Source organism: Stenella coeruleoalba (assembly GCF_951394435.1).
Source record: "Stenella coeruleoalba genome assembly, chromosome: 9".
Taxonomy (NCBI): domain Eukaryota; kingdom Metazoa; phylum Chordata; class Mammalia; order Artiodactyla; family Delphinidae; genus Stenella; species Stenella coeruleoalba.
In genome coordinates this window covers 85,433,699-85,458,349 of record NC_137155.1, presented here as the reverse complement: position 1 = coordinate 85,458,349, position 24,651 = coordinate 85,433,699, and the positions used below count along the sequence as shown (strand labels likewise).

Genomic DNA, 24,651 nt, shown 5'->3' with positions numbered 1-24,651 from the left:
TTCACTGTCCTTATCATATATTATCTTTTAGTATGGTTGGTTGTTTATACAACCTGTGTGCCGCCCTCCACCCCACTTTGTAAATTCTTGAAAAACAGCATTTGTAGACAGGGATGGATTGTTGCTAGTTTTATAGCTCCATATGTAAACTGGAGCTTTAGGATTGTGATTTATGGTCATTGAGTGAGATGCCGGTTATTCATTGTATTCTGCTGTGGCTAGTAGGGTAGTTGGATGATCTTCATAAAATAGGTTTCATTGAGTGCTGTCAAATAAATGAATAGATACATTAAGTTTATTTTGTTCTTCAGATAAGTGAATTATTTTAGCATTTAACTGAACATGTTAGCATGTATATAGGGTTTGCTTTATTCAGAATGCTCCAGGGTCATTTATGGATGGTCGTGAATTGTGAGTAGTCTGCTTGGGTCATGCTGTATGCTTAGTTAGAGCTGACTAAGTTGGTGGCCAGGTCTTTCTATCAAACAAATTGGAACAGTTTCCAAAGTGTTCCAGGAACTCTTTGGAGAATAGACCAATTAACAATCAGGCTCCCTGGGCTTCCCTGGTGGCGCAGTGGTTGAGAGTCCACCTGCCGATGCAGGGGACGTGGGTTCGTGCCCCGGTCCGGGAAGATCCCACATGCCGCGGAGCGGCTGGGCCCGTGAGCCATGGCCGCTGGGTCTGCGCGTCCGGAGCCTGTGCTCCACAACGGGAGAGGCCACAGCAGTGAGAGGCCCACGTACCGCAAAAAAAAAAAAAAAAAAAAAAAAAACAATCAGGCTCCCTGACTTTAAACTATATTACAAAGCTACAGTAATCAACACAGGATGGTACTGGCACAGAAACAGAAATATAGGTCTATGGTACAGGATAGAAAGCCCAGAGATAAACCCACCCACATATGATCACCTAATTTATGAAAAAAGAGGCAAGAACATACAGTAGAGAAAAGACAGCCTCTCCAATAAGTGGTGCTGGGAAAACTGGACAGCTACGTGTAAAAGGATGAAATTAGAACACTCTCTAACACCATATACAAAAATATACTCAAAATGGATTAAAGACCTAAATGTAAGACCGGACACTATAAAACTCTTAGAGGAAAACATAGGAAGAACCCTCTTTGACATAAATCACAGCAAGATCCCTTTTGACCCACCTCCTAGAGTAATGAAAATAAAAACAAAAATAAACAAATGGGACCTAATGAAACTGAAAAGCTTTTGCACAGCAAAGGAAACCATAAACAAGGTGAAAAGACAACCCTCAGAATGGGAGAAAATATTTGCAAATGAAGCAACTGACAAAGGATTACTCTCCAAAATATACAAACAGCTCATGAAGCTCAATATCAGAAAAACAACCCAATTAAAAAATGGGCAGAAGACCTAAATAGACATTTCACCAAAGAAGACATACACATGGCCAAGAGGCACATGAAAAGCTGCTCAACATCACTAGTTATTAGAGAAATGGAAATCAAAACTACCGTGAGGTATCACCTCACACTGGTCAGAATGGTCATCAAAAAATCTACAAACAGTAAGTGCTGGAGAGGGCGTGGAGAAAAGGGAACTCTCTTGCACTGTTGGTGGGAATGTAAATTGATACAGCCACTATGGAGAACAGTATGGAGGTTCCTTAAAAAACTAAAAATAGAACTACCATACGATCCAACAGTCCCACTACTGGGCATATACCCTGAGAAAACCATAACTCAAAAAGAGTCACATACCACAATGTTCATTGCAGCTCTGTTTACAATAGCCAGGACATGGAAGCAACCTAAGTGTCCATCGACAGACGAATGGATAAAGAAGATGTGGCACATATATACAGTGGAATATTACTCCATAAAAAGAAACAAAATTGAGTTATTTGTACTGAGGTGGAGGAACCTAGAGCCTGTCATAGAGTGAAGTAAGTCAGAAAGTGAAAAACAAATACCGTATGCTAACACATATATATGGAATCTAAAGAAAAAAAAAAGGTTCTGAAGAACCTAGGGGCAGGACAGGAATAAAGACACAGACGTTGAGAACGGACTTGAAGACATGGGGAGGGGGAAGGGTAAGCTGGGACGAAGTGAGAGAGTGACATTGACATATATGCACTACCAAATATAAAATAGATAGCTAGTGGGAAGCAGCTGCATACCACAGGGAGATCAGCTTGGTGCTTTGTGACCACCTAGAGGGGTGGGATAGGGAGGGTGGGAGGGAGGGAGATGCAAGAGATATGGGGATACATGTATATGTATAGCTGATTCACTTTGTTATAAAGCAGAAACTCACACAACATTGTAAAGCAATTATACTCCAATAGAGATGTTAAAAAAAATCTACAAACAATAAATGCTGGAGAGGGCTTGGAGAAAAGGGAACCCTCTTGCACTGTTGGTGGGAATGTAAATTGATACAGCCACTATGGAGAACAGTATGGAGGTCCCTTAAAAAGCTAAAAATAGAACTACCATATGACCCAGCAATCCCACTACTGGGCATATACCCTGAGAAAACCGTAATTCAGAAGGACACATGTGCCCCAGTGTTCATTGCAGCACTATTTACAATAGCCAGGACATGGAAACAACCTGAATGTCCAAAGATAGATGAATGGATAAAGAAGACATGGTACATATATACAATGGGATATTACTCAGCTGTACAAAGAAATGAAATTGGGTCATTTGTAGAGATGTGGATGGACCTAGAGTCTGTCATACAGAGTGAAGTAAGACAGAAAGAGAAAAACAAGTATCGTATATTAATGCATGTATGTGGAATCTAGAAAAATGGTATAGATGAACCCATTTGTAGGGCATGAATAGAGACGTAGACATAGAGAATGGACATGTGGACATGGGGAGAAGGGAAGGGTGGGACGAATTGGGAGATTAGGTTTCACATAAATACACTACCATGAGTAAAATAGATAGCTAGCGGGAACCTGCTGTATAGCACAGGGAGCTCAGCTCCGTGCTCTGTGAGGACCTAGATGGGTGGGGTGGAGGGGGTAGGAGGGAGGTCCAAGAGGGAGGGGATATGTGTATAAGTATAGCTGATTCACTTCATTGTACAGCAGAAACTAACACAACATTGTAAAGCAATTTTACTCCAATAAAAAAAAAAAGTTTTACGTTGCATTTCATCTCTTGAAGATGCAGGTTACCTCAGGTGACAGAAAGCTCCAATAGGACAAAAGATAGCTGTTTGCAAAGACCAGCTAAGCAGTCTTTTTACACATTCAGCCAGTTCTTCCTTGATCGTGTCTATCATTACTGCTTGTATTCATCTGACACCAGACTAAAAGAATAAAGGAAAAAGATGGGGGGACTTGGGAGGGAATTCCTTCAGAGCTCAAACCAGGCTTGTCAACGGCACAGTGTCTGGTTTTTAATAATCTCATATGCCGTTTGGAGTTTATTATTAGTAAAATATAAACCTATTTCTTAGAACTCTTATATTTTTGGGGAAGATTATGAAATGTCATTTATGCTCTTCTTTCAGAAAAGTGGTGGAGGGGGTTGTTAACTTGCTAAATTTCATTACACTGCTTGTTTTCAGTTTCAGATTAATAGCAGGTGGTAGCCATTTTTTCAAAGCAAATGGGGTGTCTTTTTAGTTCAGTTAGAAAAAAGCACTAATTCTTTACTGTAGCCTGGAATAGTCTGTTCAAGGTGACAAATGGCAAGGATCACAGAACACTTTAAAAAATAGAAAAGCTGGCCAATATTGTAAATTTTTAAAGGACCAATGCTGAGCTTTCAGCAAAATATTTACCATTCTAAATAACTTACACTTCTTGGTATTTATGTTTAACATATATGTCTATTAATTTTAGTGAATATATTTTCATGCAGCTGTTTTGATTTGTGGTCTGTAGTATCTTTGTCCACTTCTGCAGTGCTCATTTCAGATAGTAAATGCCCCTGGAAAGGAATTGCATCTTAGAAGCTCTGTAGATGATCACCTATGCAAATGTAGCTTTTAAACATATATGGATTTTTTTTGGGGGGGGCATCAGTGATGTTAGGTTTGGAATAATAATAATTTTTATTTTGGGATTCATTTTTCTTATTCACAAGCAGGTATTTAAGAGCATCTGAGATACTGTTTAGTATGCCAGTGTTACATGTGAGTCAGGATAACCTATATTCTCTTCTTAACTCATGACTAAGTAGCTTTATGATCTCATGAGAGTAGACCTGTCCCAGAATTAGATCTTTAACATCTGAGGACCTTAGTTTGTTCGTAAGGTATATTCCTGCTTCAAATGTATATGATTCTTTCTCCTTTTGTCTGAGTGTTTTTGGTAACTGATAAATATGGCATCAAATGTCTTTCACGGTTCGTCATTAAGATCATCATTTTTCGAGTACTTGGTTTTAGTGGCTTTGAGAATGGGGGTCACTTTCCTCTGAGCTGCAGTCTGATCACTTAACTTCTCAGTCTGAACTGTTGCTAGGAGCTTTCTAGCATCTGATCAAATGATGGATGAATGAAAATTATACTCACAGGAGGATGATTGTTAAGCCAGAAAGATAATATATAATTAAAATGATAGCCATAACCGTAAAGCAGGCTGGATATCATGTCAAATAGTTAATAACATTCTGACTTCCCAGCAGGCAAAACCAAATCAAAGTTACAAGGTTGCTTTTTATTTCTTGGGTCCAGACCTACGGGTGGGGTCTGCTTAATGAGCTCTAGTGGGAAGGGTCAGAAACTGTTTCATGACACAACTCTTCCGGTTACAGAATTCAGGGAAGTCTCTTGTCTGCAGCTGTTTCCTAAACTATAAGAATAAACGGATAAGTAAGCATATTAATAAACAAAGTGGGTGTAGTGGGGCTTTATAATGTGATTTCATTGCTGTGTTTGTGAGGCTTTTCTAATGTGATTATGTAGTTTTAGGTCTTTAAAAGCGATATAGGATGTTAAAAATTATACATTGACATTTTGGTTATGTCTGTTTTTGAGTTTCTTGTTAGCAGACCTCTGGTGAAAGGTACTCCCCAGTGTGCCAAGGAATTCTGGAATTTGTGTTTCCAGAGTTCTCTGCTTCATATGGTCCTTCCACACCAGTATACAAATAAGGATGAGAACAAAGCTGAGCCTGAGCTAGCTAGGCTTGATGAATGAGTCAGAAAGAGGTCTGATTCAGCATGGCCCCTGTGCTGGGCAGTAATGGCGGTTTGTTCCTACTTCTGCAGCCAGCTCCAGGAACCGAAGTGGATTATTTACATCCTCTTCTGTGTACTCCTCTGCTTTCCAGATGGATGGTTCATGGTTTGGGTTCATTCTCTTCTTTCCATTCCCCTCTAGGACTTCTTTTCCTTCTTGCTTTGTGCAAGCTTGAGTTTATCAGTAGTTATTCCCACAGTCTCATCTCTCAAGCTCATTTCCTTGGTCAGTTAAACTGGAGACTTCGTACAGAGGCTAAAGATTTTATGTATGTATGCGTATATGTATATTGAAGCATAGTTGATTTACAATAGCGTGTAAGTTTCAGGTGTACAGGACAGTGATTCATTTATATGTATATATAAATTTTTTAAAGATTCTTTCCCCTTATAGGTTATTACATAATATTGAGTATAGTTCCCTGTACTATACAGTAGGACCTTGTTGGTTATCTGTTTATACATAATAGTGTATACATGTTAATCTCAGCCTCCTAATTTATCTCTCCCCCCACCCCACTTTCCATGGTAACCATGACTTTGTTTTATGTGTCTGTGAGTCTCTTTCTGTTTTGGAAATAAGTTCATTTTCTGTTTTGGAAATAAGTTCATTTATGTCTTTTTTTTTCCTTTTAGATTCCACATGTAAGTGATATCATATGATATTTGTCATTTTCTGTCTGACTTCACTTAGTATGATACTCTAGGTCCATCCATGTTGTTGCAAATGACATGATTTCATTCCTTTTTTCATGGCTGAGTAGTATTCCATTGTATATATACACTGCGTCTTCTTTATCCATTCATCTGTCAACTTCATATAGAAGTTCATATAGAGGCTAAAGATTTTAAAAAATCCCCTCATTATCAGGTTTGGGGGAAAATGGGATGTCTTGAAGGGCCAAGCACTCCTTCATACTTTCATTACCAGTGCCCATTGCTGAGGATATTTTAAAATATAATTTTTATCCTTCTAATACTTTTCCAGTTACAGTTTTCCCTTGGTGTACAGTGGCGTTACATCATATTTAAGGATTTAGTTTTAACATCAGCATGTGAATTTTATTTGCCAGTTATATCTTAATAAGGCTAAAAAAAAATCCACATGTGAAGCAAAGATTCCCTTTGTTAACATTTACTCTTAAGAGTCCAGCATTGCTATCTTTCTCCCATTATCGGGTCGGTAGGTTTCTTTGGTTAAGCACTAGATGAAGTGTTGGCTTTCAGTTAAGGATTTTGCGAATGACAACTACCTTGAACCGCTAGCATTTCATTCACTGGGAAGAGTTGTTGGGGCATGCAGTACATGAGACAGGCCGAGAGTAGAGCTGGCCCAGGCTTGTGGGATGGGTAAGATCCTGCACACTACTTGAACTTTTTTCACTCGCCTCTTTAACCTGAGTAGTTGGAGTTGCATAAACTAAGTGTGCATGTGATGTAGTTCCACTGTACTGTCTTCTTTAAAGCACCATAAATGAGATGAGGATGTCCAATATCCTTTTCTTTTTTTTTAATTTATTTTTATTAATTTATTTTTTATTTTTGGCTGCGTTGGGTCTTCGTTGCTGTGTGTGGGCATTCTCTAGTTGTGGTGAGTGGGGCTACTCTTCGTTGCTGTGCGCAGGCTTCTCATTGCGGTGGCTTCTCTTGTCGCGGAGCGTGGGCTCAGTAGTTGTGGCTCGCGGGCTCTAGAGTGCAGGCTCAGTAGTTGTGGCACATGGGATTAGGTGCTCCGCGGGATGTGGGATCTTCCTGGACCAGGCTCGAACCTGTGTCCCCTGCATTGGCAGGCGGATTCTTTTTTTTTTTTTAATTATTTATTTTTGGCTGCGTTGGTTCTTTGTTGCTGCACGTGGGCTTTTCTCTATTTGCAGTGAGCGGGGGCTACTCTTTGCTGCGATGCGCGGGCTTCTCATTGTGGTGGTTTCACTTGTTGCGGAGCTTGGGCTCTAGGTGCGTGGGCTTCAGTAGTTGTGGCACGCGGACTCAGTAGTTGTGGCACATGGACTTATTGCTCCGCGGCATGTGGGATCTTCCCGGACCAGGACTCAAACCCATGTCCCCTGCATTGGCAGGCAGATTCTTAACCACAGTGTGGCAGGTGGATTCTTAACCACTGGACCACCAGGGAAGTCCCCAGTATTGTGAACATAGTCATTTCTTGAAAATGAGAGCTAGTGGGATTTGGTTTAGCAGCAGTGAATTGAACTTGTTTTAGAAAGTGGCCCATTTCACTGTCCATCTTACCTTTTTGAATTGGTAACATTCAATGGCTTATAACACCAATCTGTTCTGCAACTGAATTTGATAATAAAAGCCCCTTCCTGCTCTCAGTCCTTATAATCACACAGTAGTTTTATTGAATATGGCCCTTCTTACCATGTTTTCCCCTTTCAATTATAATTCTTATCCTTAAAGTTTCTGAGCTTACTGTATCTGATACAGAGTCCTTATTTGTTTACTTTATAGAACTTGGGCTTCTGGAACTTTGATTTCTATGCAGTTGCTGAATTTAATTACACATGGTCTTTAAGACTTGATGCCTGTTTGCATTCCATAGACATTTAGGAGCAAAAGCTAGTCTCATTAGAGAAGATAAAAACTGCATATTTGAGAAGTCTGAATCCCTAGCAGTTCATTTCACTTTTGCCTCAGCACTTACTTACTGTTCTTAGGTGCTGAGTATCGTGATGGGTGTTCTTTTTTTAAATGGCTGTTGGGAGAGGAGCATAGAATATGACACTGAGCTGATGAGGTGATATGTTTCAGCACCTTTCATGTTGAAATTTCATGTTGAAATATCACGTTGCTTTGTAATGTGAAACTTGTAAATTTTAATGGAATCATAACATGCCTGTTCTTAGGAATGTTCTATAAAATATTTAACAAAAGGTCTGGCATTGTCACTGCCCAGGCAGAGCAAATGTGAAACAACCAGTGCCAGTGCTTGTCAGTTTTGCCTGAACTGAACGTCGGTTACATGGATTCATAATCTTATGTTATATGGGCATTGATTCTCTTTTTAGAGACCCATACAAAAGCCAGGACCTATGTACCTGTTTTGTGTTTTTCTTACTTAGTTCAAAAAGAATGAATTAAGACTTCCAATTTCTTCTCACTGGGATATGATTAACTACCTTACATACATGTGAGCCACTCTCATTGCTTTATCTACATTATACCTTTGCAGGCAGCCCTACAACCAGGTTATAACGTCAGCAAGTCTCCAGCCCTGTTCTACAATACATGCAGACATTTACTCAACAAAAATTTATTTGCAAGCAGGTACAAAATGGTTCATATAATCTGTCCTGTAAAACTCAGTGAAGTCCCAGTTGTCTCTTCTTTTAAGTGCTCTTTGCAGGGAAGGGTCACCTGAGGCAGAGGAGGCTGTTTCTAGTTGGCCTTAGACAGCCAGCAGCCCTCTTAGACCAGTGGTTCTCAGCAGGGGGAATTTTGCCTCCTGGGGGACTTTTGGTAAAGTCTGGAAGCATTTTTGGTTTTCATAGCTTGTGGGGGCAGTCCTACAGGCATTATAGAGGCCAGGTACGCTGCTAAACGTTCTGATGCACAGGACAGCTCTCCCCAGTAAGGAGTGATCTGGCCCAAAGTAGCAGTGGTGCCAAAGGTGAGAATCTCTGCCGTAAACCAAAGGCTGCACACAAGACTGTTGAGAGATCAAGCCTGAGGCACCCTCCCTATAGTTGAAGCTACAGGCCTTGTTCTCATCGCCTTGAATATTCTCATAACTTCTTCACACAGCAGGTGTAGGAGTATCTTTATAATATGTTAGCTAACCCTTATATCTTTTCCATAGTTTTCATTTTACTGATAGAACATCTAACATTTATCATGCTAGTTAACGAACCATTTTCGCTAATAAAATCTTATTTCCAACAGTCACTGTGCTAACTGGCAAAACATTGTTGTTGATCAAGACATGGATGAGTGAAGCCCTAGTTGTAGCAACCCCTACTTTTTGAGCTTCCAAATTTGAATTTCCGATAAGAATACTTGCTGATTGCTTCTGGATTGTGCATTCTTGACTAATATGCGGGCAGCACCTATTCCAGAGCTTAATCTAAGTAATGTATACGCATACTATCACACTGAGTATGCTGTAGTACTTTGAAGTAAATCTCACATCCTGTGACAGATTTGTTTCCCAGAAGCTGTCTACTTACCTCTCCTACAATCTCTTCCCCTCGATGCACTTAATTTCCTTTTGGCTACCCTGTCCTGAGTGTTTCCTTTGTGGAAGAGAGAGGAGTAAATCTCTTTTCTTATCCTCGAGAGTCTAAAGTTGAGGACAGGAACAGTGGGTAAGTAAACATGTATAATACAAAACAAAGTCAAAAACAGATACCCCAAGAGATATGTGGAAAAGTTTTATTAGGTGTAAAAGTGTGAGAGGCAGCAGGGTTATGACATGGCAAAAACCACATGAAGGAAGAACATTCAAAAGGAGTTTTGGAGCTTGGGTAGGGGTCTGGACTGGGTCAGTGCATGGTCACCTGGTGATGTAGCAGTGCTAAAATGGGCATCCAGGTCTCCTGACTCCCCACCAAGTGGATTTCCGAGTACGTCATAGTGCTAGTAAGTTCTGAATTACACTGGAAAGCTGGAGAAGTAAATATATGGTTTAAAAATGTTTTTTTCTTTCTAAAGCTATAGAAGAAAGCTTGTAAAATTGTTTCTGATTTCATCTAGCACTTGGTTTTGCTGCTTTTGTCAAGTAGCACAATGTGCACAAATGTTATGAGAGAACTACTGGAAAAATTTAAAGCAAAGTACCACTACGTCGCTTTCTGTTCTAATTTATGTACCTGACAACCTCCTCACTTCATCGTTGGTTTACTTTTTTTCTAAAAGGAACATTTATTTATTGATTGATTTTTGGCTGTGTTGGGTCTTCGTTGCTGCTTGTGGGCTTTCTCTAGTTGTGGCAAGTGGGGGCTACTCTTCATTGCGGTGCATGGGCTTCTCATTGTGGTGGCTTCTCTTGTTGCGGAGCACGGGCTCTAGGTGTGCGGGCTTTAGTAGTTGTGGCATGCGGGCTCAGTAGTTGTGTCTTGCGGGCTCTAGAGCACACGCTCAGTAGTTGTGGCACATGGGCTTAGTTGCTCCGCGGCATGTGGGATCTTCCCAGACCAGGGATCGAAGCTGTGTCCCCTGCGTTGGCACACTGTGCCAACAGGCAAGTCCTACTTTTTTTTTTTTTTTTTTCTTTTTTTTTGCGATACGCGGGCCTCTCACTGTTGTGACCTCTCCCGTTGCAGAGCACAGGCTCCAAACGCGCAGGCTCAGCGGCCATGGCTCACGGGCCCAGCCGCTCCACAGCATGTGGGATCTTCCCATACCGGGGCACGAACCCACGTCCCCTGCATCGGCAGGCGGACTCTCAACCACTGCGCCACCAGGGAAGCCCAAGTCCTACTTTTTTAATTTGAAAAACCACCTGTCTTTGCCTCTGCTCTCTTTTCAAGAGAATAGGCAGATATGCCCCCAAATTGCAGGGGACATATTCGATAGGCTGTTTCCAGTAAGTTATCAGTATGAAAAAGCTGACATATGGACCAGGGTCTTGAAGCTCTTTATGGGAAGACAAAATAAGCCAAAACAAATGGACTTGATCAAATCCTGGGGGTTTGGATGTGACTTTCAGACTTCGGATCAAGAAGTCTTTTGGAAGAATGGTGTTTATCTTTCATCTTTTGGCCTGTATTCAACTTCCATCAGGTCTTACTGTGTTAGTGGACATAATATTTCAGGCTGGGGTTTGCTCATAGCTTGTGCTTAATGCCTCTAAGTAGTCATTGAAAATTATGCTAAAGTTGATAATAGGATGGGCGTCGTTCAGGTTCACGTAGATGAGTTACCCTTTTGAAGGTCACCTTCTGGTGTAGTTTGGAAAACAGTGCTTTGAGTATAAGTCTTTGTTTATTAAGGCCACTTGATAAAGGCTCAGTGAACCCTATGTAATTTCTAATTTGTAACAAAACTCTAGTATTCAGCTAATTGAATACATGGCCACTTTAGTTATTTTGTTACACTAATTGATATTCACAGTGATCATGTCTGTTCCTTCTAAATGTAGTATTACCGTATAAGTTTATGGTTCAACCCCTTTGGATATTTCCATTCTTTCTCTCTGTTACATGTCAGCATAATAATTTTATTTCGTTTGTGTTGTGGTTTATATGTAGTTCGGACACAGAGTAAAGCTCTTTTCCCTGCTCTTACTTGCCTGTTTGAGTTGATAGATAGGTTGATTTTCGCCTACCACAGATTATCCATATGATTGTGAAAGAGTAAATCTTTCCCAGTTCATTATATGTGTGTTTCAGATTTGTTATAAGCTTTAGAACTATAGGAAGTGTAATTATAGGGATTTCCTATTTAGATTGATTTAGAGTTGTTACCTTTTCTCAATCCTAGTAATTTCTGGCTTCATAACATCATCCCATGGAAAATTGAGCTGATACCTGCTTTTTATTCTACCTTGAGCTATTAAAATTGAGCACTGGCACTTCAAGAAACTTTGTCATTTAAAATGTACAAGCTTTCCTGTAGCACAGAATCTTCCCTTACGTGCTTTGTACTTGATGTGCGAAGTAACAGTACTGCCTCTGAGCAGTGCTGTGCACCCTGTACCATATCTCAGTCCCCGGGAGCAGCCAGGCATAAGAGGGCTGAGTTAACATGCCAAAAAGTTGTTGCTATGAAGACTTCTCTAGGAACGTACGTGGAAGGGTACCTGGAAAGCTACCTTTATTGTCGTAGACGTAATCCCACTTTTTACTTCTCTTGCCCTCATTATGACCTTTGTTGTAAACACCTTCAGGTCTCTTCTGAAAAGAGGCAAATCTTTAAGGAAATAAATACGTGTTGTGTACTTCAGTTTGAATCTGCTACCAACACTGAATGAAAACATCAAAATGTTTATGTGTTGCGTTTCTTAGAACTTAATTTCCTTATTTTCCTTCTCTTGTATATGGGATGCTCTTGTTTTCCATAATGATCCACTTAGGCATTTTCTGTCATGTTTTCAAGCCCAATCACGTTATCCCAAATCTAACAGGATCTGAAAACTAATGAGTATACATTGCCTCCCTAGGAGGAATAGCAAACAGGAGGCGGGTGGAAACTTTTTATATCCATTTTTTCCCCTAAGAAACGATTCTGCTACAACAGTGAATAATGTTTTAATCCTCTTTGTTTTCATTTGTTCATGTACAGTGATTCCATGTCTGTTAGAGTTATACATGGAGGTTTTATTCCTTGCAGTTGGTTTACCGCTTTTTCTTAAGTTGCGTGTGACTCTCCATCCTCCGCAGCTATTAGCTTAGTCAGTGTATCCCAGGCTTATGTAACTTTCAGGATTCATTTGTGTGACTTTCCCTCCCAGCCTCACATTAACTGTTTCAAAGCAATGTGCCACTGAGGTGTTGTGGCCATCTTTCTTGCTCTGTTATTGTCCCCAGTAGATCTCAGACTATTGATTCTGTTGACAGTCTAGGGAGAGATTTGTGTTGTTAGCCTGTGGTTGGGTGTTTTCAGGGCTTTGGATGTATTTCCTCTTCAGTATGCATATCTGACCTTTTGGCATGTTGCTTTAAAAAAAATTCCAAGGATTTATGTCTTAGAAAAGTGAATATGGATATTTCTGCATATCCTTTATTTAGATTGTAATCAGCCTCTCAAAATTAAATTTGGTGGTTGGTGTAGTCCATATTAGGCTGAAGCAGTATACTTGTGGTGTTGGATTCTTAGTGTTTTCTAAATAGCTGTAATAGAATATCTGTTACGTTTTCTTTGCTTAAAAAAAGAAATCTCACTGTGCAACTATATGTGAACAAAAGCAACATTATTTAGTGAAAATGTTCTAAGAACCATGGTGGGCAATGTCATGCATTTAATGGGGGAGAGAATCAAGTGCTAACACATTAAGCATTTAGTAAGTAAAATTTCCATGCTATAAATAACTGTTCAAGTTGTTAAATTTTTTTGGTTGTTAATATAATCGCTGAATCACTCACTCTTACAGCTTTTGTACCATGTTATGTTTCCATCTGATAGTCAAGGGTAAATGTATGTGATATGTTTAAAAAATATTTTTTTGATTAAAGAAGTATAACTGTTATAGAAATTTTGGAAAATAGAGAATGGTCTAAGTAAGAAAACTATCCCACTATGCGTATCGTATCCACTGTTAACATCTTAGCATACATTACACTTTTTCTATGTCTACATAACTTGCCCTGTCCTTCCCTTCTGTCCCCTACCCCTGTTTATTAACCAAAATTAGGAACTCAGTGTACATGGTAATTTGTGACCATTCTCCCCCCCTTTAATATTTTGAGTTAAAAAATCAATTACTCTATTAAAACATTATTTTTTAATGGCTCTCAATGTTTAATCATTATGGCTAGACTGAAATCTTTATAATAAATATCCTGTTGTTGGACCATATCTTATTTACACAGACCTCTGTTGTTCCCACTTTTTTGTTGCTTTAAATAACGTTGGCTGCATTTTCTTAGCTATGTTTGTGTGCTTTTCTTAATATTTCCTAGGATTAAATGCCTAGAAGTGAAATTGGCTAACTGATAAGCAAATTAACAGTAGTAGAGATATACACACACATGTCCATATATTTATATAGTTGTTTTTATAAATTTTAATATGCCTTATTTGGATCGACTTAAAATTTTTATACAGTTAAATTCATTCTTTGTGATATACAGTTGTTTGAGTTTTGACAGATGTATGCACTTATCTAACCACCACCACGATCAAGAAGCAGAATAGTTCCCTCACCTCAAAAAATTACCTCCTTTGTCTTTTGACTACAAAGTGTGTTTATTTTTAATATGGAAAATATAAAGAAAAATAATTGGAAACTATCCATAAGCTTACCACCCTGCTATAACTTCTGTTGAATATCCTTCTGGTCTTTGTTTTTTTCTTCTTCCCTACAAAAAAAGACATCATACTGTCCTTTCTGTTTATAGTCTTTTTCTTACTTAGTATATTTTGAGTATATTTTAATTTAACTGTTAGATTGGTTTTTTTGTGGGTTTTTTTGTCTTTTTTTTGGCTGCGTTGGGTCTTTGTTGCTGCATGCGGGCTTTCTCTAGTTGTGGAGAGCGTCAGCTGCTCTTGGTTGAGGTGCCCAGCCTTCTCATTGCGGTGGCTTCTCTTGTTGTGGAGCACGGGCTCTAGGTGCGTGGGCTTCAGTAGTTGATGCACACGAGCCCTAGAGCGCACGGGCTCAGTAGTTTTGGCACATGGGCTTATTTGCTCTGCGGCACGTGGGATCTTCCCAGACCAGGGATCAAACCCGTGTTTCCTGCATTGGCAGGTGGATTCTTAACCACTGTGCCACCAGGGAAGTCCCTAGATTGGTTTTTGTTTTTGTTTCTTTGCAATTCTAAATAAACTTACCATGAATATCTTTGCATGTTGCCATAATTACTCAAGTCCTAAAAGTGGAGTGTTTAGATCTCAGTGCATATGTACAGTTTTCAAACTTATTTACATTTTGTCAAATGGATTTTTAAAATACTTGTGCCAGTTTACATTCTGACACACAGTGTCTTGAAGAGCATGTTTTTCCTGTATCCTGGGCAATCTTATTTTTATATTTTTAAATTTTATAGATGAATTATGGAATTTTGTTATTTTCATTTTTTGATTTCTTGTGGGGTTGGTTTTTTTTTTAATGTGTTTATTATTTACCGTTTTGTGTGACTTGCCAGTCTATGTCATTTGCATGTTTCTCTCTTGGCTCTTCTGGGGAGCGGGGTGGGGTGGAGGGCTTATTTTTTAAGTGCTCTATACGTTAGTAACACTAATTTCACAGTTAGAGGTTGGTATTTCTTTGTCATTTGCTTATTCATTTTATTTAATGTTTTTTATTTAATGGAAGTTCTCATAAATCCATTCTTTTGCATTTCCTTTATATTTTGGAGTTGAATTTAGAAAGATTTGTGTTGAATTTAGATTTAGATTTGTGTTGATTTGTGTTGAATTTAGAAAGATCTTTTCTCTTTAGATCATATAGTCATGCATATTTTCTTCACGCGTAACTTTATCAAAAATTCTTTCTCCATTTACTTTTTCTTTTATATTCCTGACAGACTAGTGAGGTTTTTACTGTGCTGTATCAGGGAGTCATAGATTATGTACTTGCATATACATGTATTTTTATCTAACCTCAATATTTTGTTTTTTAATTATTCCAAGCACCATGAACTTCTCATTGAAATCTTCTATTCACACTGTAATAGCACAGTCACATTTAAATGTGTGCCAAGTTTAAACAAGTCCTCTTATTTTTTTCCCCATTGCTGTCTCCCCCCCCCCCCCAGTTTATTTATTTATTTATTTATTTTTTGCTGTGTTGGGTCTTCGTTTCTGTACGAGGGCTTTCTCTAGTTGTGGCAAGCGGGGCCACTCTTCATCGCGGTGCGCAGGCCTCTCACTATCGCGGCCTCTCTTGTCGCGGAGCACAGGCTCCAGACGCGCAGGCTCAGCGGCCATGGCTCACGGGCCTAGCCGCTCCGCGGCATGTGGGATCTTCCCAGACCAGGGCTCAAACCCGTGTCCCCTGCATTGGCAGGCAGAGTCTCAACCGCTGCGCCACCAGGGAAGCCCCTCATTGCTGTCTTTGATGTGCGTATTAGATACTATCTATCAGATTTCTTGGTTGACATTAGGGGAAAAAATAAGTACTTACATTGTTAAATAACTGTTTTTTTGTTTTTAACATGCTGCAGGATATTGAAGTCAAAGTAAGTAGCAAAACAATGACCTACAACAAACGAACCAATGGGTTCACCTAAATTAAGCATATAGTGACAGTCACCCTTACACCGGTTGAGCCAGGTGACCCTTGATCATGTTGCAAAGAAAATATGGCACAAAAATGGGAATGCCAAAATATATACTTCTGTTATTTCTTAAAGCTACTAGTCAGGCATGTATTCAACATTCATTGAACAAAAAATATGTTAAAAACTTTTCTAACATGGGGTATTGTAGGGAGTTCTCTTCTCCTCGAGATAAAGGTACTTAAACATAATAAAAATAGAAACAACAGTTTAAGAAATGTATTTTTTCATTCTCCTCCAGTTTTATTGAGATATAATTGACATACAGCACTGTATAAGGTTAAGGTGTACAGCATAATGATTGACTTACATCATCATGACCACAAGAAGTTTAGTGAACATCCATCATCTCATATAGATACAACATTAAAGAAATAGAAAAAAAAATGCTTTTCCTTGTGAACTCATAGGATTTACCCTCTTACGAACTTTCATTTATAAGGTAGAGCAGTATTAATTATCTTATCATGTTGGACATTACATTCCTAATATTAATTTATCTTACAACTGGAAATTTGTACCTCTTTACTACCTTCGTCTAATTCCCCCTCCCCCCTCCCTTCATCTCTGGTAGTCACAAATATGATCTCTTTTTCTATGAGTCTTTTTGTTCGTTTGTTTTTGAAGTATAATTGACATACAACACTGTTAGTTCCTGGTGCACACCATAGTGATTCGATATTTCTGTACATTACAAAATGATCACCATAATAAGTCTAGTTGCCATCTGTCACCATACAAAGATATTAACTAATTATAGACTACATTCCCCACACGGTACATTTCACATTTGTGAATCATTTATTTTGTAACTGAAAGTTTGCCTCTTAATCTCCCTCACCTATTTCTCTCCTCCCCACACCCCTCCCCTCTGACAGTCTGTTTCTTCTCTGTATCTATGACTCTGTTTCTGTTTGGCTATGTTTGTTCATTGTTTTGTTTTTTAGATTCCACATATAAGTGAAATCATACAATATTTCTCTTTTTCTGTGTGCCTTATTTTACTTAGCATAATACCCTCTAGGTACATCCATGTTGTTCCAAATGGCAAGATTTCAAAGAAATGCATTTTTAAATTTAGCTTGAAAAACATTCAAAAGTAAGCATCTTTATCATTATTTTTTTCAAGAATAAATATTTTATTACTGGATTTTTAATTTTGTAAAAAGAAAATCTTATAAATTAGAAGTGGGATAACTAAGAGTTTAAAAATTACTTTTATTATTTTATTAATTATTTAAAATTATTCAAATAAACAAATACAATAGTTTTTGCCCTTTTCGCCAAAGATAGCTACTTCATTAAAAAGGAGGTAGACCAATACATGTGTTCATATGCTGGTTGTACTGGGTAGTTTAAGGGTTCTCAAACGTTAAGGTTGATGTACAAAATCTTATATAGGCGTTTTCTTGTGGTTATCGCTCCAGAAAGATGGTTAATAACCACGTGTATTATACCTGGAATAAAATCAAAGTCTTATTGTGCAAAATATTAATCCTTGAAATTACTCTTCGAAAGGGAAGTTAAATAAAACTGTCTGTGCTGTATTCTGACATTATCAAAAACACTTGGACAAAGTAGGACACAGCTGTTACAGTTAACAACAAGTGCAATGCAGACTCATTCTTTACATTTAGATGCAGCAGTCCTCATCTTATTAATGTTTTTTCTATGGCAGAGACCTAATAGATTGCAAAAATCTTCATCTTTGAATACTTATTTCTAATGCAGTTTATACTTCTGCTTTGCTGTTACTGCTTTTTCTTCATATAGTATATTCTTCATTTCTTTTTTTAGGCTAAGCAGCTGGAAGAGAAAGATCGAGTGATAAAGAAGCAGGATGCATTCTACAAAGAGCAGCTGGCTAGACTGGAGGAGAGGGTATGACTATTTCTTGTCAGTGATTCTCTACTTTTACCACATTTGCGGTGTTCCCATGTATATATTTAAAAATCAGTACATTAGCACTGTAACTGCTTTGTCTCATTAAAAAGTGGCCAGGAAATGAAGACGCCAAGTGTGCAGATCGTTCTTGAAGATAATGTCATTTTTACTTCGGTAGTTTTGCGTATTGTTGTGTTGTTTGTTCATTGATGCGTTTTACTACTAAGGAACTCCTTCCAAATATTTTTCCCTGTATGTTTAGAAACTGCATTGTCTCCAGGTCAAATGGTAGAGTGCTACTGCTGGCTTTCCCAAACATTGACTAAACTTGAGCACGTTCTTAGAAATGGTAGTGTTTTAAAGGATAAATTGTCTTTGTGAAAGCTGTTTCACTGCACTTGTGGCCAAGAAATGAATGTCTTCTTCAAAACTGGTGGACAGGAGCTAAATAGTAGGACTCAGGAGAAGAGTTAGGATGAGGAGTGGAGGAAGTACCTCTGGTTGACCTGACCCTGGAATTTGACAGAGACGCAAAGAAGGAAATTAAGACTGGAACAAAAGGAAGCAGTGGGTTTAAGAATGGGAGCTTGAGGGACCCAATCAGTGCCCCTGTTCAGTGAAGTGTATTTGTTGTCTAGGATAAGTTCATACATAGACCATGAGGTTACAAAGCTAGCTTTCTCTTTGCTTTGAGACCCCCAAAGTTGATTGATTTAGAATAGGTTGTTTCATAAGAAACTAGATAAAGTAAGAAAGAAACTATTAAGCCCCATTCAGTACAAATATTTGGTGTTGATCATCTTCACCTGTCTCTGTATGTCACTGAACTGAGTGCTTCTTGAGTGTAGGGACCATTTTCTCACTGATTCAGCAGATATCTACCTAATATATGCCAGGCTCTGGTAGTGCCAGAGATATGCTAATAAAGAAAGTGAACTAAACTTCTGCCCTCGTGGAGCTTAAATTCAGTTAAAACCTCGTCAGCATGTTGAATGGCAGATTGTGATAATATGGCAGACAGTAAAGTGGGGGGAAAAGGAGTCCCAGGGCCTAAGAGTGCAGGTGTGGGGTTGGGTGGAGAGGGAGGGCCTGTCTAATGGGATGGCATCTGGGAAGAGGTCTGCAGCAATGGGAAGCAGGCCAGCACCAAGAGGGCTTTTGAGTGGAAGAGTATTCTGGCTGCTGTCTTGGGCAAGAACTGAAGCAAGAGGGACTTGGAGGTAATAGTGGCAATTCAGAAAAGGGGTGGTGATGGCTTGGGCCAGGGTGCTAGCAGTGGAGGAATGAGATGTGGTTGGATGTTTCACAGGCAGAGCTGACCAGATGTGCTGGTGGTTTTGAACATGAGTGAAAGAAAGAACTCAGAGATATTCTAGGTATATAGCTTTTACAGCTAGAAGGACGGATTTTCCAAGGCCAAGGCTATTAAAATATGGATCTGGATGTGGGTAGTGGAGGAAATCAGTTCGATTTTGGACATGGTAAGTTTGGGATGCTACTTAAGACATCCAAGTAGAGATGTTAAATAAGCATAAAGTGGAAATGCTTAGCACAGAAGTCAGCACATTTTTCTGTAAAGGGCCAGGTAGTAAATATTGCAGGCTCTGCAGGCCATGTATGGTTTCTGTTGCAACTACTCGACTCTGCCATTGTAATGTGAAAGCAGCCATAGCCAGTATGTCAGTGAACAAGTGTGACTGTTCTAATATGTGGACACTGAAGTTAGAATTTCATGTAATTTTCAAATGTCATGAAATACTCTTCTGATTTTTTTCCCCCAACCATTTAAAAACGTAACACCATTCTTAGGGCTGTAGTAAAACAGGTGGCGGGCTGGATTTGCCCCGTGAGTTGTGGTTTGCAGAAGCCTGGTTTAGTGCACAGGTTCTGACATCAGGTGGCTTGGATTCAAATCCCTGAACTGACATTTACCTGCTGCATCTCATGGAGCATCTAACGTAAACTTCCAGTTTCCTCAGCTATAAAATGATGGTATTAATTTGTTAAATGAGATAATTCCCACAAATCACCTATAATAGTGTCCAGGACAGGGTAACCATTCAGTCAGTGGTAGCTCTTCTTTTTACTTCTGTCTATCCAGAGCACTGTCCCTGATATAATGAGTAAATGTTAGCCGAATAAAATGATTGAGTAAAAGTTTTTGAGGTGATTAACCAGGACCTGCTTTTTCCCCACTCAGTGATAGTTTTCTTTGCTTTCAAGTATTACTATGCTAGATACCTTTTGAAGTCCTCATCGATTACTGTTAGGTATAAGAAAAGGCACTGATAAATATTTACCCATTTCTCATAAATCCACCAATTTGATAGAGATATTCAGTGATGGGTATGAGGCACTGAGAGGATTTGCTCTCGGCCAATTAAAGGGGTCTGCTTAACAGTTAACTGTTGTTTCTGGTCTCAGGTTAGAACAAGGTGGGGAAGGTCAGGTGGACATGGTGTGCTGATACCAAATCATTGTCACAAACGTCTTCTTATAACACACAAACACACATCTTTTCTTTTTTGAAGATGAGGCTGGAAAGAAGTTATTTAGGAATTTTAACTGAAAGCTGAGAAGCTGAGTGAACTTAGAAGAATGCCGAGGAGGAATAATCACATTATTATTAGTTAATACTTAATAACTCCATATTTAAGAACATGTGGTGGAAAGAATGCTGGACTAGGAGTCAGAAGGCATGGCTTTTTCATCTAGTTATTTGACAATTCACCTAATCTCTCGTGGTCTCTGGTTCTTTAAAATGATACATTTAAAAGCCCCTTGAAAACTGGAAAGAGCTTAGCAAATTCAAGCTGTTGCCATTAAAGAATATTTCCTTTCCATTGTGTGCAAGATATGAAAAATCATAAAATTACTTTAGTGTTATTCAGCTTTCTGATGTCTTCTGCCCATTTTATAATATCTTGTTTTTGTTTATTACTGCCATTCCTAAAGTACCTAAGGTGAATTTTGTCCAATTGGATTTCATCTAGGAACATTTGAGAGACATTTAGGTGTCCAGAGACGAAGCATTTTCTAGCCTTAATGCGAAGGATTGTAAAGAGGGTTTTTCTTGTGATGACAGTGAAAAGTACAACGTCTAACCATTTCTGTTAGAAATTCTACACACTTTGTGTTAAAAGATGTAAAATGCCCAATCCAATAGTGGATAATGTAAGAAAAAAATGATTGTGGTATTATAACTTGCAGAATCATTAACTTACAATGAAATCCCAGGTTCCTGTTTAAAATTCAAGTTTAAAAGTGGATATAAGTACATATCTTTCTCTATTATAACCAAGTGAACTTAAGAAACCATACACTGAATACTAGGTGGTATATTAATGGAGAGGAGGGGACACTGAGTCTTTTACAGAGTCATTACAGGGATGATTTCTAAGACCACCGTACCATCTGCCCATCAGCTAGATTAGCAAACACAGTAATTGTATACATAATCACTTTTTTATGACTCAGTCTTGTTACTCAACTATTCATTTTCATTGACTTGAGGCAAATTTCGTGATGCACCTACAGCATGATACCCCTAAGAGTTATCTTAATATCTCATCGTGCTTCTTTTACTTTGAAGTGAGAAGTTCATGGTCATTTGAGAATTATGAACCCAAGTCTATTGAGCATTTGAAGCACATTCAGTTCTACAATACAGCTTGGTGTGCCTCTTGGTTCTATTTCAGTAAACTCCTTATCAGTTAGACATTCCCTTGTGTGAATGGAGCTTTCTCGTCCCAGGTATTTATATTGGCTGGTTCACCAGGAGTCTGAGATAACTTTCTCCTTTCACTAACTCGGGAGGAGTAATAAGTGCAATTTAATTGGACACCAATTTCACGCTTCTCAGAACCAGTATGCAAAAGCAACAACTCTTCATTGAGAAAGAAGGTCAAAGCCATTTAAAAGTTTTTTGAGTCCTTGTTTCATTGCAAATGTTGCCAGCTTCATCAAACAACGTTGACGTGGACGTGAGATAAACTTTTGTATTTTAAGAACGTGGACTTCCCTGGTGGCGCAGTGGTTAAGAAGCCGCCTGCCAATGCAGGGGACACGGGTTCAAGCCCTGGTCTGAGAAGATCCCACGTGCCGAGGAGCAACTAAGCCCGCGCGCCACAACTACTGAAGCCCGTGTGCCTAGAGCCCATGCTCTGCAACAAGAGAAGCCACTGCAATGAGAAGCCCAGGCACCACAACGAAGAGTAGCCCCCGCTCACCGCAACTAGAGAAAGCCTGCGTGCAGCAACGAAAACCCAAGGCAACCAAAAATAAATAAATTAATTAAAAGGGGAAAAAAAAAAAAGAATGTGAGAGGCGTTGCATGTAGGTATGCCCTAATTGAGAGAGGCTTGAGTATCAATTCCTGGTGGTTGAGGTAAGAGGCTTGAGAGTATTAATTCCTGTTGGGAGATTTGATGAAAGAAAGCCCAGGGCAGCTTTCGAAGAAAAGGTTCTTAGATGTTTCTAAGAAGCCTTTGCCAGTCCCTCAGGGAATTCTCCATAATGCTTTGTGTACCTCCCTTAATGTGCCACATTTATGACAATTATGATTAGTTATCTGTGTTTATTTTGTAAACTCCTCGAGGATAAAGGTCATTTTCTTATTTCCCACAACTCACGTAGTAGGCGTGCAGTGAACGAATCCTACATTTACTAAGCTTATGCCATAAAGTTAGGTCCAAGCTATTAGTGTACAGTTCTTAAGTATTCACAAAATATTTAGTATCTTCATTAGTTATTTAAATTAATAATCTAAATCTATCCTGTGAGAAAATCAAGTTTAACTTTGAATATCTGGATATTTATAGCATCCTCATCGTCCTAGTAGCTCTAACAGTAACATTTTTTGAGTATTTATGTTGTGCTGGCACTTTGCATGGATTATGTCATTTTATTATCATAAACAACCCTATGAGGCTGTCAACCCTGTTGTTTAGATGAAGGTCCTAAGGCTTCAAGTAACTTGCCCAAGAATATACAGACAAAATGTGATCTGGATTTGAGCCAGGTCCAACACCTGAGCTTTTAGCCATTGTCCAGCACCATCTTTAAAGTTTGTCAGTTGTGCACTTAAGAAGTTAAATCCTGCTGATTGCTTTGTTAATTCTTTGGGTAGTAAATTAACTCCTTCTGGCTTCTAATACAACTTTTTAGGTCCTGATGTTAAAACTTGATCAGTGCCACCTCATAACCTGAAAATGTTAAGCATTCAAAATGCCTAATTTTCTCCCGAGGATTTGGCACTTCCTGGGAAAATTGGACCAAAAGGGAATAAACAGGGTCTTATTACTTAGCGACTGCAACATGATACCCCCAAGAGTTACTGTAATATCTAGTTGTGCTGCTTTTACTTTGAAGTAAGAAATTCAGTCATTCAAGCAGTTTAGAAATGTCTTTGAGATTCATTCATTCATATGCTCACAGTGTTACTACAGGATAGTCATCTCATTCCATCTCTAGAAAGAAAACAAACTTTCTGTAACTGTTTTATCAACTGTTTTGATGGTTATCTAATTAGAGCCTGGATTGCCTGCTTCCGGAACATCCATTGCCTGGATATTATTCAGGAAAGTGTGTATTTTTCTCGTAGTCTGTTAGCACTCTGGAAGGAAATTGAGAGGCAGGACCAAGGCCATATTATAACAGGGCAGAATCCAGATTCTCCCAGCATCTTCTAGGATGAAGGACCCCTTGCTCCCCAGGACATCTAGAGATATGAGTTCTTTGATGATCAGTGTGTCTTGCATGTCTGACTTCTCAATTATGAATTGAATTGATTTGCTCTACTGAATGCACTTTGCTTTTGGCGTTCATGAGAATGGTGGGGTTTGGCACAGCATGAAGAGAGCTGTAAAAGGCCTGGTGGCTTGAGGAGCTGAGGGAGATCAGAGAGCTTAGTTGGGTACTGTTACAGTGTTCAGATCAACAGGGTAGTGGGGTATGTATTGCTTTCAGTTTACAGGCTCCTCTGGATTTCAGCAGCTATTTACATACACATTGCAGTCAACCGCATACAATTAAGGAGGAGAGGGAATTATACAAGCTGAGCAAAAGAGAGCAGGGCAAAGAGAATGGTGAAAAATAAATTGTCATTAAGAAGAAAAGTACTTTACTAGTTCATCACCTGTGGAGAGAGTTGCTAATTAAATTCTAAGGTCATGCTTACATCAAATGAGCAATTTTTAAAAGCCTTTTTACTTGTAGTGGGTGGCATATCTTCTATTGCATCACAGTGTTGGGCTCATCTGTATGATTAATTGGCTTTTATGATTGCTTGACGACTTCTTTGTCATTAGTACCTTCATTTCTGTGTTCCTCTTTGCAAAGCTTGGGGGAAAAATAATGCCAAGAATGATAATAAAGAGAAATGACAACGGAACAGATTATTGCCAGCCCAGTGTGTTCCTTATGCGAAGAAATTAGTATGCATTTTTACTACCAGATGAAGTCTGTCACTGTAAAAATATTTCATTGAGCAGAGCTGGGTCAGCCATTTCAAGGGATTAATACAGGGTAGAATCACAGACCACTGACATCTGAGATCCTAAAACATAAACAATCTATTTTGGGGTAGGGCAATAACTGCTTAAACTCAATTTATGGGATAAAAAAACCCCTTCGATGTTTTCCCCCTGAGGTGCTTTCTAAACCGTTGTCAGTGATTCTAGGTCA

General features: G+C 39.0%; 1 protein-coding gene across 7 annotated transcripts in view; it reads left to right on the top strand.

Annotated features, from left to right (window-relative positions):
• Positions 1–24,651, top strand: part of CHCHD3 (coiled-coil-helix-coiled-coil-helix domain containing 3) — a 538,892-nt gene that overhangs the window by 165,680 nt on the left and 348,561 nt on the right. For all 7 annotated transcript variants that reach the window (XR_013829655.1, XM_079931113.1, XM_079931114.1 and 4 more), the window contains exon 5: positions 17,881–17,964. Coding sequence is in view for 6 of the 7 variants with exons in the window: in XM_079931113.1 (XP_079787239.1) it covers positions 17,881–17,964 (84 nt within the window). In the remaining variant the exon portion in view is untranslated. The remainder of the gene's footprint in view (positions 1–17,880; positions 17,965–24,651) is intronic.